This window comes from Equus przewalskii, chromosome 19, assembly GCF_037783145.1.
Source record: "Equus przewalskii isolate Varuska chromosome 19, EquPr2, whole genome shotgun sequence".
Lineage (NCBI taxonomy): Eukaryota > Metazoa > Chordata > Mammalia > Perissodactyla > Equidae > Equus > Equus przewalskii.
In genome coordinates, this window is record NC_091849.1 from 35,088,969 (window position 1) to 35,107,047 (window position 18,079).

Below are 18,079 nucleotides of genomic sequence, written 5' to 3' on the forward strand. Positions count from 1 at the left end.
GATGGCATTGTGACTCCGGGAGCTCTGCTCTCAGTGCCCCCTGCTTGGTGTTGAGGTCCTCCGGCTCCCTCCCCCACCCGTCCATGTTCTTTGTCTGCCCCGGATCTCCAGGTCCAGCAGAGGCCTGACCTCAAGGGCACGTTCTTCTAGAAGCCCCTTTCTACTCCCCACCCCGTCACTCCCCACACATGCCTGCTTTCCCATGAAGGGGTCAGTGGCCTGGAAGGGAGGAGGGGGCAGCGGCTGCAGCTGTGGGCAGGTGACGGTGGAGTCACGGGGCCGGATGGGCAGGTCCTGGGGCCTGACGTGTGCTGTGGGCTCTCAGCAGATGGATGAGAAGCCGATGCTGAAGGGAGCTCAGGCTGGTGGGCCGCTGGGCCATGGGGGATGGTGTCAGAGGCCCTTGGGCACTGTTTCTATTGAGCTGGAGAAGCCGGAGGCTGCTGGGCTGTTGAGGAAGAAACTGAGTTCAAACCTCAGCTCTGCTGCATCCTCGCTGCGTGACCTCGGGCAAGTCACTCCCCCCTCAGCCTCAGTTTCTCTGCTCGGTAAAAGAGCGACAAGGATTCCTCCTTCAAAGGGGTGCTGTAAGGAGCAGCGGGCTCTCCCCGTGGGGCCCCCTGTCTCGCTCCTCTGCATCACGGCCAGAGTTCAGGGAGCGCTCAGCACGGGCCAAGCGCCAGAGAGACTTTTTAAAGGACCCCTGTTAATGGAATTAGCCATAATCCTGGGTTTGTGACACACTCACCATGGGTCCATGCATGACTCTGTCTTCATTTTTAATAATACAATGAATATTGTGAACCCATGTTAATCCAGGGTCAAGGTTATTGTCAGCAATGCTACGTGTATTAACTCACTTATTTCTCACATCAGTCCTACAGTTTTGGCTCTAAGTTGTCCCCAATTTACAGATGAGGAAATTGAGGCACAATTGAGGGTCCAGGGCATCTTCTCCACTGAACGATGCTGGAGATGCACCAGCTACGTTCTTCCCCATGATGTCCTGTTCCGGGCTCCAGAGCCCTGGACAATAACGTCTTCACACGACCCCCACCCCAACCCCGCCACGTTCCTTAGCTCAGCTGAGGGGGTGACAGCCACAGGCTCAGCCTCCTCCCCCTGCAGGGCCCCCTCTGCCACCACTCTGACACCTGGGAGAGCCCCGGGGAGCAACCTGCCCGGCCCTGTGCTCCCTGACCACCCGGGCCTCCCCAGGCCCCCTCTCGCCCCCACCCCTCCAGCACTCTCCCAGCCCAGCTAGTGACACAAGAGCCTTGGGCTCCCAACCACTCTCCTGTCCTCCTTCCAGGTGGCGCCCAAGAATGAACGAAAGAAATTAATAAATGAATGAATGAGGATGCTAGAAAGGGAAAGAGACGTCAAAATTAAAAAAATACAGAGCATTTCTGAGAGCTGGGGGGTGGGGAGGGGTGGGGGGAGGGCAAGGTGGGACTCAGCATTGACAGACGCCCCTTTACCAGCTGCCACATTCAGGGAGCCCCTGTGTCCTCGTGTGGATCCGACTCTCAGATCCGACTGCCCACGCCCTGACCCTGAGTCCTGCCCCTCCCGCACGGTGACTTCCCAGATACAGTGGCCACCAGAGTTCCCCAGAACCATCCTAAGCAGATAGAGCTAAAGCTGCTCCAGGGGCCTGGACTGTGGGCGGGACACCCCTGCTGGGCAGCAGCGCCACCAGCCAGGAAGTTCCGGGGCCCTTGCCTGCTGCCGGAACAGCTAGCTCCGGAGGAGGGCTGGGGAGGGTTTGGGGCCCAGGGCAGAGTCAGGGTTAGGCTGAGGCTGGGAGCCCTGGGCCTGAAACTTCTCAGCACCATCCAGGTGCAACGCCGAGGGAAGAAACTTTCTCCCCGACACGCGTGGGTCTTGAGCTGTGTGGGTCACTCTTGAGAACCTACAAAAAGCTGTAGACCCCCCCCACTCAGAATACACACACACACACACAATTCTATGGGCTCACAGGCCCCCTGAAACCCCTCCATGAACCCCAGATTAAGAGTGCCTGTCCTGGTTCGTGGGTAATGTGTAGGACTCTCTGATTCACCTCCAGCTAACAGCAAAACATCTGGCATGCAGTAGGTGCTTAATATGTGCTTATTTTCATGAATCAACAGATATGGACGTGTTGGATGGAAGGGCAGGGCAGCTGGGGCTGGGCTGTGCATTGGATCAGAGAGTCAGAGTCGGAGAAGGGAATGGAGGGTGAGGCGGGGCCGTTGCTCTGCAGCTCACCATCCCCCACTCTCCCCATCACCCTCAGGGAAAGCGCAGGGGGGGCGTTGGATGCTGTGTGTGACCCTGTCCCAGGCACCCATTCTGCTTCAGCTCACAACCATAGGCGCTGGAAGGCTCTAGGAGCTGCCTGAAGCTCTCCCCAAATTTACTTATTCCAGCATTTACTGAGCCTCCATTGCATGTCACCCTGTTCTAGACACTGGGGACACCACGGTGATACCTCGCCGGCTGACGGTAGCTCTTGCTTCCAGACTTTCCTACCCGCCCTCGTACTTGGGCTTCAGAATCCAGCCTGGGCTTCATCTCCCCTAGGAAGCCCTCCCAGACCCTGGGGTCACAGTGCCGAACCCCGCCTTATCCAACTGTCCTTCTCCTCGTCTCCTGCCCTGGGCGGGGCGTGCACAGTCAGGGGCTTTGTCTTATTTGCTTGGCATCCTTGGACTCCAGTGCTGTGCCTGCAAACAGCTGTGCATGGAATAAAGGGATGGACAGACGGATGGATGGACAGATGGATGGACGGACGGATGGATAGATGGATGGAATCTGTTGCGGGGGTGTACCAATGAGGAAGTGGGAGGGGAATGGGGGCTGGGGCCAAGGCAGTTCTGGGAATGTCCGTGGGGAGGGCAGAGGGTGTGGGGAGGGTGCAGGGCCCGGCTCCCTCCTGCTTCCCACCTGAGACCGGAGTGCCCTGGACAACAATGGCCGCAGGCGTGCGGGAGGGAGGATCAGGGGAGGGGTGACAGAAAATAGGATTTGCTTCCTGGTCTGGGGTTTCCAGCCGCTCCCACCCCACCCTGGGCTCCAGTCAGAGGTGCCCCTCCCCTGAAATGACTCAGGTGGGGCAGGCTGCAGGGCAGGTGGGCATACAGACCACCTGCGTCGGGGCTGGGAATCCCAGAGCTCCTACTTCCCTGAGTCATGACCTGTGTGTCACCAACTCCGGGAGGGGCTGAGACACTGCCTGCCCTGTGCACAGACCTCAAGACAGGCTCAGAGAGAACAAGGGGTCTGCCCGAGGTCACACAGCTGCCAGGGCTCGACCTGTCGCCTCTGCTGTCTTCTTTCTTTCGGGACCCTCCGAGGCAGGACCTGCCCACCTCCACCAAGCCAAGGAGGGGGCTTCTGAGAGGGTTCTCCCTCCTGATGGAGGGGGCAAGCCAGGCCTGCCTCGGAGGGTCCCAGCCTGGTAGGAGAGGAGCAGCCGCCTGGCCCAGCTGCCCATCCCTGGGGCACCAGTGGGCAGCAGGAACAGGACAGAGAGTTGGTGGGAAGGGATCCATCAGCTCCTCAGCATCCTGAACCTGTGACCGCCTTCACCCTTCACCACTAAGGCTGCCCCTCTCCTTTGGCCGCCTTCCTGGAGGAGGGGAAAGGAGAGATGGAGACGGAGAACAGAGGCTGGGGAGGGGAGCTGTCCTCAGGTGTGTGGGGACTGTAAACATGGGAGGCGGGTGTGAACCCAGCGTGCCTCCGCTCCCCAGAACTATGGAGCTCAGAGCTGAAGGAGCCTCCAGCTGAACTAGTCTAATGGTTCATTTTAAAGGGATGAAGCAAAGGCCCAGAGAGGGAAGGGACTTTCTCAAGGTCACACAGCACTATAACTGCTGAGCTTATGGAGCGTTTTCTCTGTATAAGGCACTCTTCTAAGCACTTTACACATATTAACTCTTTAATCCTTCCTATGAGGCAGGTGCATTATTATAACCCCTATTTTATAGATGGATAAATTGAGTCACAGATGGAGAAACTGAGACACAGAGAGGCTAAGGAACTTGCTTGAGGTCACACAGCTTGTGAGTGGCAGAGCTGATCTGTGAGGCCAGGAAGCCCGGCTCCAGGGCCTCATGCGTAATCCCATGCTTTGTTGCCCCTTGCTAGAGGTACCAAGCAGGAGTCTTGGTTCTTCCTTGGCTTCTACCTACTGCGTGGCTTCAATTCAGTCTCTCATGGTCTCTGTGCCTTTATGCTAATAAATATAATAATAACAATATTACTATTTGTACTTATTGAATCTTCTCTATGGTATAGGCACTGAACGAATGCCTTTTCGACATAATATCATTTAATTCTCATAACAACCCTTTGGGGTAGGTATCATAACCTCCATCTGCAGATGAGGAAACTGAGGCCCAGATAGGTTAATTAAATTGCCCAGGGACACACAGCTAACAAGGAACAGCCAGGATGCAAAGCTAGCGAAGCCCAAGCTCTGATCATGACTCTGTCCTGCCTGTACATGGGCCGGGATCGGGGAGAGTTTAGTCAGTCAGTCCCAGGAAGGTCGTTCTGTCCAGTCCTTTCCTCCACCTTTGGAGACATCTTGCCACGCACGCCCTTCACTGGGCCCAGCAGCCGGTGGCCCTGAGGAACGCCCCTGCCCCCGCCAGTGACCCTTGCCTGCTCCTGCACCTGAGGCCGCTCGGCTCGTGCGTCATGTCAGGGAAGCCAGGGTCCCCGCGCCCAGTCTGGGACGCACTTGGCAGCAGCTGCCGGAAGGAAGCAGGGCCGCCCAGCATCTCGGGTGTCGCTGGCCACCCTCACGCTCTCCCGCACGGCCATCCACCTCCTTCTTCAGTCCATGTGTGCCCAGCCGAGCCCTGCCCTAGGGAGCTGAGACCGGCTGCCCCCTGTAACCGGGACGGGGTAGATGGGAAGGCCCCCAGGAGCAGGAAGGGGGGGGCGGTCTCGGGGTTCCGAGAGCCTGGGAAGGCGGCATGGCCGAGGCGGCGGAGCCAGGGAGGGGCTGGGACTTGGCGAGGTGCGAGGAAGGGGAAGAGAACAAGCCAGTGAAGGTGGTACTCGGCATTTCCCACGTGGGAGGCGCGTACACGAGTGGGGCGGGCGGGGCGCCCTCAGCGGAGCCCCCTCCCTCCCCAGGCCTCAGTGGGGACGTCCTGAGTGGGGGCAGGACTAACCGCTGACACATGTAAAGCAGGGAACATGTGGTAAGAGGTGGGGGGGCGCAGGTGGGTCAACCACGGGTCCTCGCAACCACCCTGGGCAGAGTTCTGTCCTTACCCCCATTTCAGAGACAGACACACTGAGGCAGGGCAGGGACCCAGACGATCAGAGCAAGGGCCTGCCTAACCAGGCACCCCAGAGCATCTGAGGCAGGAGTGGGTGGGAAGTCTGGGGGCCGTCTCTTCGTACCCCTCGAGGTCGGCAGGCCATGGGCCTGGAACTGGGGGCTCAACACCCAGCTCTAGCCCCAGCCCTGCCTTTGACTTGCTGTGCAATCTCCACAAGTTCCTTTCCCTCTCTGGGCCTCAGCCTGGTCTTCTGAAAGCCGAGAGGCTGGATTAGACAGTCTATCATTAAATGTCTTGTGGGCCCTCTCAGTACTTGCCCACAAGCCCTCTCATGGTGGGGAGGGACTGCCTCTGCCCCTCACTGAATTTACTCTGCATCGCCATCCCCAACAACACTATGGCGGTAATTGTGCAGGCTCTTTACCTACATAGTCTCATTTCATCTCCACACCCTTGAGGAAGCTCTCACTTCCAGTTTACAGATGAGGAAATTGGGACCCCGAGAAGGTAAGTGGGTGGCCAGGCCCCACAGACAGTAGATGAGTGGGTAGAATGGGAAGCCACAATCTTCATGCCCCTGCCTCTCCTCCCAGGGAGATGGTCACCTGGCCCAGGGGAGGCCACAACTGGCGTGTCCTCCAGCCTAACAGACTTGGGGGAGGGAGGTTTCAGGATGGGGTAGCTTCACTCGGCCTACCCAGTGGCCACCCACTACCTGGGGCTGCCCAGGCCTGGGCTGGGATCCTGGGGGCACCATCTTTCCACGGTTCAGCCTTTCACAGGCAGGGGCTGGCAGCGCCACCATGGTGAGTGGCAATTGCCGTTCCCCCTGCGTTGCTCCACCAGCGATCTTCCTGGGCGCCTCCGAGGAGCACCAGCTGGGCCTCTGGGAGGTCCCTTGCTCACTGGGCAGACAGACGAGAAGAGTGGCAGTAAGACCATGCACAGAGCCTGGCGGTTGTCAGCACCCCACACGTCTGAACTGTTAAAGCTGCATGTCGACCCTCTGAGTTGGGCGCTACGATTATTAACCCCATTTTACAGAGGAGGAAACTGAGGCCGAGGAGCGGTTACATCGCCTCCAGCGTAACACAGCTAGCAGGTGCAGAGTGAGGACTTGAACCCTGGCAGCCTGGCCCCAGAACCACAGCGCTCCACTGCCGCCCAACGCACATGAAACCAAGGGCAACAATAGCACGTAGGCGTCTGTAATTAAGACTTTAACTGCACAGGACGGACTCTCTGTGCCCAGGAAGCTGAGCGGGAGGGAGATCAAAGCTGCAGAGAACGCCTGAGTCCTGGGGACCCAGGGGTTGGAATGGGTGTCAGGGCTCCTGATAAAGGTGTTTGATCCCTGTGAGATACTGGGTCCTGGCCCCATGGGTGCCAGGCACTTCACCCAGCCCACCTCCCCCCGACACACCAACCCTGCCGCTCCTATCACACAGATGGGAAACTGAGGCCCGAGCTCGGTCCAGAAGGGCCCTCTGAGAAGAGGGTGGGGATGTCAGGCTGAGGGTACGAGTTCCCGGGGGCCCAGGAGGAGGGGATGTGGCCTCTGCTTGCCTGGCCTGGGACCTCAGCTCTCCAGGCTCCTGCCCCTGCCCACCTGGGAAGGATCACCCCCCCTCCTCCCTCTTCCCTGCCCCCTCCAAAGTAGGAGGTAGGCAGATGAGAGGCCAGCAGGCTGCCCTTCACCTGAGGCCTCCCAAGGCATCCTTTAGTCCTCACAGCCAGCCCAGGTAGGGGGCCATTCCACAGAGGGAAAAGCGAGAGCTCAGCGAGTTTCAGTGACTAGCCCAAGGTCACACAGCTGATTAAAGTGGGTCAGTTTGCCTCTCTTGAGAAGGGGGAGGAAGAACAGAGAAGAGAGAGGAGAGGAGAGAGGAAGGGAAAGAGGACAGGGTGGTCTCAAGTGTCCTGAGCCCATTTTCACAGCTCTCTGCTCTGGTCTCAGTCTCCCTGGTTGGCTTCTCCTCCCCCTTCCCGGAAAGGACAGGGCACAGCCCTGGCCCCAAACTGCTGCCCCTCACACCTGGCCCCAGCCATGAGGCATCCTGCAAGTGGATGGTGTGGTGTGGGTTCGAGAGGGTGTGGCCTCCTGGGAGGGCCGGGGAGGGGATGTTTGTTCCCGGGCGGCCCAGGTTCGAGGTGCCATCTGGAAGATGTGGCACGGGCGGGCCTAGGTGGCACAGGGCCAGGGCAGGGAAGGGGGGACCGGGGCACAGCAGGAGCTGCCCCCCAGCTGTTGCCTGGCCCCAAGAGGAGGGTGGTGGCCTCAGGTGGGCGGGAGCCCAGTGTCGTCTGAAAAAGACCCTATGAAATGGGAACTAGCCCCATATCACGGGTGAGGACACCGAGGCCAGTAGATCAGTGAGCTGCCCAAGGTCACACCTGGCCAGGTGTAAGTGACATTGGAGCCTGTGTCCTACACGCCTCTCAGCACTGCCACATGGGCGCTGGGCACAAAGGGCAGGCATGGGACCAGAGGACCCGGCCCAGGTGTCCTGAAACCTTGGGCAAGCGTCTCCACCTCCTTACGGCTCAGTTTCCTGTACCGTGAACCGGGGATAACGTATACCTTGCAGGTGGATGGATGGGAGAAACAGATGAGATACAATTGGTAACCACGGTCAGCAGGATGAGAGCAGCCGCAGGGATGGGGGTGGATGTGCGTCTACATCACGTGGGTACATCAGGCTGACGACCCCACAGGGCTCACTGCTGCCACTGGATAGGGTCCTAGCCTGGCACCCAGACCCTGGACCGCAGGACCCAGCTCTGCTCCTCCCCGCAGCCACTCCCCTCCCTCTGGGGGAGGTTGAGCAGGTTTGTCTCCTCTTGCAGAGCCTCTGTCTTCTCACATGTCGGGCGGGGGTGCAGTGACATTCTCTATAGAGGGCCCACGGGAGGCTCCGGGAACCCCAGCGTGAGCAAAAGCGTCCTAGAGACACAGGAGGTATCATTACTCAGTAGCAGCATGGACACCGTAAGCTGTATCAGCCTCGGCTCCTCGGTGCGAAGGGGTTCGTTTGATCTTCCTCAGGGCCTCAGAGACATCATGGTGAGAGGCAAGCTCTGGGGCAGCAGGCCGTGCAGAAGAGACAGCTTGGGGAGCCGGCCCGTCCCCTCCCTCCCCAGCACCCGGGCACTTTCTCCAGGGGAAGGTGCTCAGGGCCTAGGTCTCTGCCCCGGGGGTGGAAGTCCCCTCTCTCTCATGGCCGTTTTGGGGTGGGGGGGCTCCTCTCCAAGCCCAGCAAGCTGCCAGGAAGGTCCGCCAGGGGTGCGAGGATCTGGGCGGCGAGGACCTGCCTCCTTCCTCAGGCCTCCTCGAGTCCACCATCCAGCCACAACCTGCAACCCCAGCGGCCAGGGAGGACCACTCAGGGGACCCATGGGGACCCCAGTCTTGGACCTTTGGCATCAGCTAGGTGTCTGGACCCAGCAGCTCCTCTGAAAGCCTCAGCACTGGCACAGGAGCCCCCAGCCAGACCCCCCTGTTATTTCTTTGTCCCCCAGGGCTGAGAGCATGGCACCTGACACCTGCCCTGGGCCTTCCGCCTGGGGCTGCGTTCCATCAGCTCCCCCTCAAGGGTCCACAGCCTCTGGACTCTGGGGCCCTCTCCTGAGGGCTGTGTCCCACACACACTGAGTGCGTGCGACTGTGCCCAGTGCTTCCCGACCACCCGGTTCATCTCTCTGCACTGCCCTTCCCTTTATCTTCTTGGCACTCAGAGGAGCGTGAGAAGCCTGAGATGACCTTGTTAGATTTTGGTCTGTGCAATGACCGTCTGTCCCCATCAGAGTGTCAGCTCCTTGGAGGCAGAGACTGGACCTGGCTTGTTCACTGCTGTGTCTCCAGCCCTGGGCTGCGCAGGAGGTGGGGAGGCCCTGCCCCTCCTCTCGGATAGACACAGAGCACAGAGGCTGGTGTTGTGTGTTCTTCCAATCAACTCCACCCTCCCCCTTCCACTTGAGCAACTCTGGAGGGTTTCTCTTCCTGGCAACCTCCACAGGTTCAGAAAATGTGCTGTAGGCTCCTTAGCAGAGAATAGATGTGTAGGGGTGAGGGTGGAGGGAAGAGCATGAGTTTTTTACGTACAGAGATGGAAGAGTACACGGCATGCATAGGGAAGAGAGCACTACTTGCCTCCCTAATATCCATTCTCTTTCTTTCTTTCTTACAAATGGAATCCCAATTTTCTTGGGTGAAATAATGCCAGCATTCCTAGCAGATAGAAGGAACAGTTAACCAAGTTCTGGCCAATGGCATATACATGAAGTTGTTGGGTAGGGATTCCAGGACTGTTCTGTAAAAAAGGGACTGATTCAGTCTTTCCTCCTTTCTGCCTACAACTGGAATGTGATGACTGGAGCTGTGGTGGCTACATTGTGACCATGAGGAGGCCTTGAGGCTGGAAGCCAACCTGTAATTACCTTCAGATTTTACATTCAATGAGAGAAAAATAAACCCCTATCTTGGTTAAGCCGCTGTCTTTCAGGACTATGTTACTTGCAGCTGAATGCAATTCCTAAATGACCCACGAGGGTGTGTCCGTATCTCCTTCGCCATCTTCTTTCTTGTCTAGACGGTCTTGGGTGACCACTTCCCTTAAGGAGGCTTTTGAGAAAAAAGGGGAGGAAGGGAAGGGAACAGAGAATAGACGTGAAGCCAACCCTGGGAGGTGGCCAGGGGCTACCCAGGAGAGAGGTCCTGTAGACATCGGCTGGGCCTGGGCATATGCAGGGAGGGCGGAGTCTGAAGGGACCCTGGATTCAGCTCTCATCCGCTGTTCCTCTCAACAGTAAATGTGCAGATAAACATACGATACCCAAGGCACCCCAGGAATGCCACCCCATTCTCCCAATTACACGTAGTCACTATTGGAAAATGCTCTAATGTCCAGGAACCATGCCAGGATCTCCCCTACCGCCATCCCTGGCCACTGCATCAAAGGGGTCAGTGCCCTGGACTGAGGCTGTGGCCAGCCCTGGAGTGAGGGTGGCCAGGCCAGAGACACTGCTGTGGAACTCTGCCAGGCCCTGTGAACAAGCCTCCTCCACTGGGTAGGGAGGCCCGCGAGGACACAGAGCGCTCAGGTGGACAGGGCAGCTCATTATCTAAGCCTCACATCATGTGGGTGAAGAGACAGAGCCCAGAGAGGGGGAGTGGCTCCATCAAAGCCACACAGCACTAAGGGCGAGGCAGGTGCTAGAATGTGCATTTCACAAAATCCATAATGGGCATCTAAATACAACAGGTGCCTGTCTTCTCTCACACATCCACAATGGTCACTCCCTCAGCTGCTTCCCATCTTTCCTCTAACAGCTCCTTCTCAGTGGGGTGGCCCCTGGTGTTCTGTTTAAAGTTGCACTTCCGCCTCCCTTCCCTATCCTCTCTCCTTTCTCCAGAGCCCTTTTCATTACCCCACATCCCAGATATTTCACTGTCTGTCAGCTCCACGACGCAGGGATATTTTTTGCGTTTCACTGCTGCATCCTCAGCACCTAGGGCAGGACTGACACAAGGTAGGGAAGTGCTCAATACACATTTATTAACAGAAGGAACGAATGAATCTCAAGCTTCACCAGTTCCGTCAGGCGCCGCATAACAATGCTTCAGTCAATGATGGACTGCATATCTGGTGGTCCCAGAAGACTAGTACCGTACAGCATGGACATGGGGGAAGCTAGACCATCTAGGTTGGTGTAAGCACACTCTATGACGTTCACAAGACAATGAAATTACCCAATGACGCATTTCTCAGGATGTGTCCCGGTTGTTAAGCGACACGTGACCATGGTGCTTCTGCAGGTGGAGGGCATGATAAAAATGTTTGAATGGCTTCTTCTAGTGCAGAGGTGTCCTCGAATGTGTCCCCCGCCCCATGGACACACTATGCCCGAGGGTAGGAGCTGCAGCCCCTGAGCTCGTTCATCCTTTGTGAGCCAAGATCCGACCATTGAAGGGCAGATGGAAAACAAAGCTTAACGTGTCTCTGCTGCTTTCCTCATGGAAAAATCTGAACAGGCCCCTCCACTCTGTTTGTGATCACGGCCCTCTATCAGTGTGACGGTGTGCACTAATGGACATTCACGCAGTGTGGGAGTCCACAGGCGCAGAGCTTCCAGTCCGGCCGCCTCTTAGAGTGTGCCCGCGGGTCTGAGCCTTGGACTTCTCACCTCTTACGTGGGATAACAATGGCGCATCAGGAAGGCACAGCGGGAGCTTGCTGGGGCTCTGGACGTGCTCTCCATCTTGACCTGGGTGATGGTTCTGCAGGGTGTGCACACGAAAGAGCTCATCGATTTGAACCCTTGAGTTTTGGTTCTTTACTGTATATAAAGTATACTTCAGTAACAAAGAAAAAATAGTACTTACTTCAGAAGGTTGTTGTGAGCACAGAATAGAAAGAATTTCAAATACGCCTGACTTACAGAGAAAACTGGTAAAAACTATCAACTATGATTAAGTAGAAATGTGTGCAGCCAGGTGTGAGCTTGGTGTGGGTATGTGCTGGTGTGAGACTAGGGACCCTAAGGGTTTGGTGGTGTGTCTGTGTATGAACTAAGGTCATGAGTGGGCTCCAGTGTAAGTGGATTCACGTGTGTTGTGTGAACATACGCCCTTGAGTGTGAGTAGTACACAGAACTGCACGTGTATGTTGGAGAACATGCTTGTGAGTGTGTGTGTATGCACGTGCAGGTGTGTAGAGGGCTCTGTTCTATGAACCCACTTGTTCTACACTGGACAGAGCCTGACTGCTGAGCTAATGGCACTGGGATGCAGCTGTGTCCCCCACCCCGGGTCAGGTTGGGACTGGTTGGCATATGTCCTGCTCCCCCACACCCACCCCATCCAGGGGGAGACAGGAGACTGAAGGCCTGGGTAACGGCTCCCAGCAACCCTTCCCTTCCCACAGTGGTAACTTCTCAAAGATGCAAATACCTCTTCACTCCATGCAAACAAGTCCTAAAAGCAGAGGCTGCCTCCCCTGAGGGCCCAACCACCACCACTACGATTGGACCCCACTGGGCCTCCCCAGCCTGGCTGCCCTCGCTTGGGGATGGGAGCCAGCTGGAGTCAGTTCCTGTTTCCCAGCCATTGATTCTTTGTCTTCCCTGGGGGGCCTTGGCTCTCCTTGCTGGCTCAGGTGTCCAGGACTGGGCTGGGAGTGGCTGTGGGACACTGGAAAACGCAGTGTCCCCTCTGGCTGGGCTCTAAGTCCCTTCCTGGTCTCATGTTTGGGGATGCTCTGAATGGTCACTGCCCCCATCCTGTATGGCATAATTACTGTGGGCTCCACTCACAGGACCCTCAGCCTACCCAATTCCCCACCAGTGTTGACTTTTCCTGTCTCCTAGGTCCTGTCTCCCATCAGGGACGTGTGTTTTCAGCAGCCCTGGGTGACCCACATAGGGGAACCCAGCATGGGCTCAACACACACACAGATTGTCCTCCTGACCCATCTTGTAACAACTGCCCCAAACCCATCAGCTCTGCCAGCACGCTCACCCCCAAGCCTTCAGCCCCATGGCTCCTGGTTAAAGTGTGCTCAACTATCAGGAAGCCTGGATGCGTGGGAGGAAAGAGGCAGGTGGAGGAAACAGCATGAAAGCAAGAGCTGGAGATGTTCAGAGGATTTGGGTGCTGTGCGACACAAGCAAATGCCACGAGGACAGAGTGCAAATGCCACCTTGGTGCCCACCTGTGGCCTGGCCTCCATCCCTGGCCCTGGTACTGATACAGCCCTTGCAGGAACCTGGATGCAAACATGTCCGCCCCAGTGCCGCGCCCTCGGAAGTGGTAAACCACAGTGGCCAGACCAGTTCCAGGCATAGGCTTCTGGGCTGTCATTTTCAACCTTGGGCACACCTGTGATCCTGCCCCTCTCCAGGGGCCCCCACCACTGTCTGGGGTCTGAGCTGGGCTGGGCAGCGTCCAGCTCCAGCAATCAGGCCAGCCCAGCACAAGGCAGTCTCTCCTGCACATCTGTTCATTTCTCCACTCAACCAAGGTGGACTGAGAGCCTCCTGCATTGACTGCTGAGGACAGCTTCCTGCCTCACAGCCTTGTCTTAGAGGAAATTAGGATCTCTTAGACTCTCTTCCAGAACAGTCCTTTCCAGCATCCCAACTCCCACCCAGCCAGGAAATACCCGCAAGGCAAGGATTTGCTGGAAATAAGAGCTGTGGTCCAGGGAGAGATTCCTGAGCAGGCTGCAGACTTTCTGGACTCTGCCTCCCCAATGCCCAGTGTCCCAGTCCTCTCTTCTCAGGAGCCCAGACCTGCCACATCTTGCAGGTCACAAAAATATAACAACGGTCACCACATATTGGACACTTACTATGTGCCAAGTATACGATGAGAAACTTAACGATGGGTTTTCACTCTCATGATACCTCTGGGGAAAGGAACTGCCCTCATTTACAGATTAGGGCCCTGAGGTTCTGAGAGCTTAAATAAAGCAGTCCCACGGTGGACAAGCAGCAGAGCCTACAGCAAACCCCAGCTTGCCCACCTGGAGTGGAGAGCAGAGGCAACACTTGCCCTGGAGGAGTAGGGGTTTGGAAAACACACTCGCAGGAGGGTGGGGGGGTTCGGCCAGGGCAGTATCTATCCTTTCCGGACAAGGTCTGGGCCATGTGGCTCCCTCTGCTGGCCTTGGGCCCACCCTGCACCAGCTCTGAGGTGCAGTCCCCTCAAGGGACTCCTGCTCTCCACACATCCCCCCTCCCACCCACAACACACCTGAGACCATTCCTCACGACTCAGTGCCACCCTGGCCCCTGCTATCCCACTGCCCTCTGCGTGGGGGGCCTCGGCGGCTCAGAGGCCCCGAGCAGCGACAGCCCAGCCTTTCAGGGGTCTTGGGTGTCTTGGCTGCCGACCAGGGCTGGGGGCTTGGTACAGGTGAGCATGGCCCCCAGAGGGCCTCTCTCCTCGGGCCCCTACTCAGACACAGCCCCCTTCTTCTCTCAGACTTCCTCCCTTTCCCACAGCCCAGCAGGAGGAATTTCTAGAACTTGGCTCCAGGGCCCATGTCCTTGAGGACAGGACCACAAGAATGAAGCCATGACCTACTGGGGCCCTGGCTCCACTCCTCATGCCCATGCTGCCTGGCTCCCGGGTGGGGGCCACCCCTGGCCTGGACAGCATCTAGCCCCTTGTTCACTCCATTACCATCCGTGGGAGGGGCCAGCAGGGAGAGGGCTGGGACACAAGCGTCTAGGGACAGGACAGGGATTGCCAGGACAGGGGAGAGGTCACCTGCAGTCATCAGAGCTCTGAGGTCTGAGGAGGGGACTTCTCGGTCAGAGATCCTTACAGAGGGAGCTGGCTAAGAGCAGGCTTTGAGGGAGTGTTTGACAGATGAGGTCAAACCCACTGACAACTCCTTTGATGATCTCATCCAGTCCTGAGACTTGAAATTCCATCCAATTGCTGATGACTCTCACAATATGTCTCCTGCCCCAACCTCCCCTCTGAACTGCAGACCTTACATCCACCCACCTGTCGGCCCAGCACCTCCCATGGATGCCTAACAGGCATCTCACGCTGAACAGCAGGTCCAAAACGGATTCCTGATTTCTAGCCCCAAGACTGCTCCCCGTCAGCCCCGCCTGTCTTAGGTAACAGCAACTCATCCATCTACTAAGTCGATTCCAGCTGTTCAGGCCCCAATGTCAGGAGTTGTCCCTCCCTCACACTGTACACCTAACCCATCAGCAAATAGTGTCGGCTCAGCCTTCATATTGTTCTGAGGCTCTAACTCCTCACCACCTCCACCGACACCATCCAGTAAACATGGGGTCTCCCTGCTTCTGCTCTTGTCCCTACAGCGTATTCTCAACACAGCAGCCAGAGACATCTTTTCTAGGATGTCGGATGTGTCCTTTCTTGTGCTCACAATCCTTCAACGGCTCCTGTCTCTCCTGGGGTGAAAACAAAGCCATTTCAGTCACCTCCCAGCCCCACACGATCTGACCCCTCACCTCTCTGACCTCATCTCCTACTACTCTTCTCTCTCACTCTGCAACAGCCCCGCTCCCACCTCGGAGCCTCTGCCTTTACTGTTCTCCGCCTGCACCGTCCTTACTCTTTGTGGCTATGAGTGAAGGCTTCTCCGACCGCCCCGTATGAAACAGCAGTGCTCGCCCTCACCAGCACTCCCTGTGCTTCTTGGCTTTATTTCTCTCCCCAGTGCCTGTCACCTCTTAGTACGTCTCTGCTGTCTGTCTACCCTGACTAGAACGTCAGCTCCACGAGGGCAGGGGGTCTGTCTCTTTTAGTTACTGCTGTATCTCCAGCACCTGGAAGAGTGCCCGGCCCGTAAGTAATGGTCAATAAATGGATGAGTAAATGACCCTCCCAGCGCAATGGCAGCAGAGCTCTCCCGGACGGGGTGAACACTGGGAAGCGCGTGTTCTCATACCTCTTCCCCTCTAGACACACACAGGAACAGAGAAGCGCTGATCTCCTTTCAGAGTCTCAAGTACACCACCCTCTCTCATCTTTCCACAGGCAGTTTCCTCGGTGCCCTTCCCATTTCTCTGTTCTTCAGGTTGCAGTTTAAGTGTCGCTTCCTCAGGGAAGGCTCCCAGATACTCTGGACTAAGTTAAGGTTGCTTACTCCACACTCTCCAGCACCTGCACGTCCATTTTCACAGGATTCGTGACACTCAGGAGTTACCTGTCACAAACTGAGCACCAGGCTGACCTGCCCTCCACTGTTGCATCTGGAGGGTTGTGAGGATTATATGAGGTAAATCATAAAAAATAATTTAACAGAAGTTGGTCACTAATGATCAGCCAACATTATCATAATTATGGTGGACACTTAGATATTTGTTGTTTGTGACAGAAAAGCAACACACTAGAAATGATGTTTAAATCAGAAGTCACAGCCTGGATAAACCCTGGGAAGTGCTGGGAGCCACGGCCACATTTCGAGTGTTATTGTTCTAGGTGACCTTAGCTCCCTCAAATTCTAGTGGGCCTAGCCAACACAGCCCTGCCTACATCTGGCTCAGTCTCACAGATCAGGCGGGTGGTGGGGTGGGGGTGGGGAGCTGCAATCCTTCAGGCCACCCCTCCTCATGTGAAGTTCAGACTGAGCGCCAGCAGTGTCCACTCACCTGGGAACCTGTTAGAAATGCAGAATCTTCCCCTCTTCCCCAAGATATACTAAATCAGAATTTGCATTTTAACATGTCTGAGTTTGAGAAGCACTGCCCCGGATCACAGCATCTCAGAACTAACGGCTAAAAAGGATTTAAAGGAAAAATCCACACGTTCCATCCAGGTCCTGGTTTCTAAAGCAGTACACCTCCACTTCACACAGGAGGCACCTGAGACCCGACAGTCACGCTGGCCTGTCAGAATCCATTCGGTGGGCACCCTGACCCCCAAACACACACACTCTCCCCGATCTCCAGGCACTCTCGTCTGCTCCCTGTCCCACTCCTATTTTTGAAATCCAGAGCTGCCATGAGCGCCCTTGGTTTTCTTGGCCGCCAGACAGGGCCGGACACCAGGCGGTGTCTGGGAAAGTTGCTGGGTCACAGCGGGGAGGTGAGGGAGGGGCCTTCCCGAGAACAGAGAGGGAGGCACCAGGTACAACCTGAGCTGGGGCAGGCAGGTGGCTTGAGAAGACCTGTTTGCTCTGCCAGGAAGGCTGGGCCCGGACCACTGCAATTGCCTCCCTCACTCTCCACCCCCAAGACAAAAGCTAAGCCGAGAGCCCCCTCCCTGTCACCTAGCCCCCGTGGGAATGGCTCAAGCCAGGAGCTACCATCAAACCTGCTCCCTCTCCCAGGGCCTGGTGACTTCTTGACAGGTTACAGCCCCAAAGACAAACAGATTCTGCCAAGCAAATAACTGTCCAGCAGTGGGGGTTTTGGGGAAGGCCTGGGAGTGGGTCTCAGCTGCCAGAAGACCCAGGTGACAGACAGGGTGGGGGCCCCTCTCCTGCGAGGACTTCCGTGGGCACCTGGAAGGAAGCAGGATGCGGGTGGACAGTCCCGCCACTGGGGGCGGGGGCAAGGGCGCTCACCCCAGGGGTCTCCGGGCCAGTCTCCCAGGCTCCCTCGCCCTGGGCTCTGTATCAGGCTATACAGAGAAAGAGTTCTGCATTCAGGCCCTTGGGCCAGGAACAGTTCTTTTGTGGGGTCTCCGCGTCTCTCATGCACTCGGTGGCCACAGGTTCCCTTACTGAGCTGCCTACCGGGAGAAGGCCATGGAATCCCCTTCCCACAACTCCCACAGCATAGATGGCCCAGCTCACACCCAGGGCCACCATCACTTAGAACACACAGCTTTGCCAGCCAGGGTGGAGGCCAAATTCTGGGGTCTGCAATTAAGTGAAAATAATGCCGGCATCTGGGAGTCCTGGGTCATGGTCTGCAAGACTCAAGTAACTCCCTTCCCTCTCTGATCTCACTTTCCCTTCAACACAGAGGGGTGCTGATGTGACTGAGGACAAACTTGAGATCTGAGCTTTTAAGAGTGCTACAGACAACAAGGGATGGATCCAGTGAACCCACCATTTGCTGTGTTATCTGCCACTTAAGTTTCTTTCATGCTATCTGACCACCTGTGTAACTGACCACCCCATCTCCTGGCCAAGGTCCCAGGCCTGTCTCACATAAGTACATGGGATAGGTTCCAATTTTGTTTGCCAACTGCCTGGACTGTGGTCCCTACCTGACTCTCAGGCTCCCAGGCCAGTCTGCAAAAACTTACCTAATCCAGATTATACCAGAAGGAGCACCTAGAGCAACCAGGACCT

The 18,079-nt window shown here is 56.8% G+C and overlaps 1 protein-coding gene across 3 annotated transcripts in view; it reads right to left on the reverse strand.

Annotated features, from left to right (window-relative positions):
- Positions 1-10,818: 10,818 nt before the first annotated feature.
- ILRUN (inflammation and lipid regulator with UBA-like and NBR1-like domains) overlaps positions 10,819-18,079 on the reverse strand; it is a 106,124-nt gene continuing 98,863 nt past the window's right edge. For all 3 annotated transcript variants that reach the window (XM_070585874.1, XM_070585871.1, XM_070585873.1), the window contains one exon: positions 10,819-11,565. In XM_070585874.1, the coding sequence (XP_070441975.1) occupies positions 11,383-11,565 (183 nt within the window). In that variant the 3' untranslated portion in view covers positions 10,819-11,382. The remainder of the gene's footprint in view (positions 11,566-18,079) is intronic.